This window comes from Gavialis gangeticus, unplaced genomic scaffold, assembly GCF_001723915.1.
Source record: "Gavialis gangeticus isolate Ggan-Ray unplaced genomic scaffold, GavGan_comp1, whole genome shotgun sequence".
In the NCBI taxonomy this organism is placed as follows: Eukaryota; Metazoa; Chordata; order Crocodylia; family Gavialidae; genus Gavialis; species Gavialis gangeticus.
The window spans coordinates 158,985,119-158,985,383 of NW_017729022.1; the positions used below are offsets into that span (position 1 = coordinate 158,985,119).

Consider the following 265-nt stretch of genomic DNA (forward strand, 5'->3'; position numbering starts at 1 on the left):
GCGCAAGAGACGCTGGCCCGGCTCCAGGCCGCCCTCGCGGGCCGGCGCCAGCAGCTACAGCCGCAGAAGCGCTTCGCCTTCAGCGCCCGCAAGAAGGAGGCGCCGCCGCCGGCCCCGGGCACCCCTGTGCCACGCCCGCCCGAGGGCTCCGGGGAGGAGGTGGCCGAGGCCGGGCCGCCGCCGTGCGGGTTCCGTGGGGCCGAGGGGCAGGCGCTGGAGCTGGGCCCAGACGAGTTGCGGCAGCAGGACGTGGTGCTGGCCGAGC

General features: G+C 78.5%; 1 protein-coding gene across 1 annotated transcript in view; it reads left to right on the forward strand.

Annotated features, from left to right (window-relative positions):
* Positions 1-265, forward strand: part of TBCC (tubulin folding cofactor C) — a gene marked incomplete at its 5' end in the record, with an annotated part of 5,424 nt that continues 5,159 nt past the window's right edge. The window contains one exon of the mRNA XM_019515896.1: positions 1-210. Within this exon, the coding sequence (XP_019371441.1) occupies positions 1-210 (210 nt within the window). The remainder of the gene's footprint in view (positions 211-265) is intronic.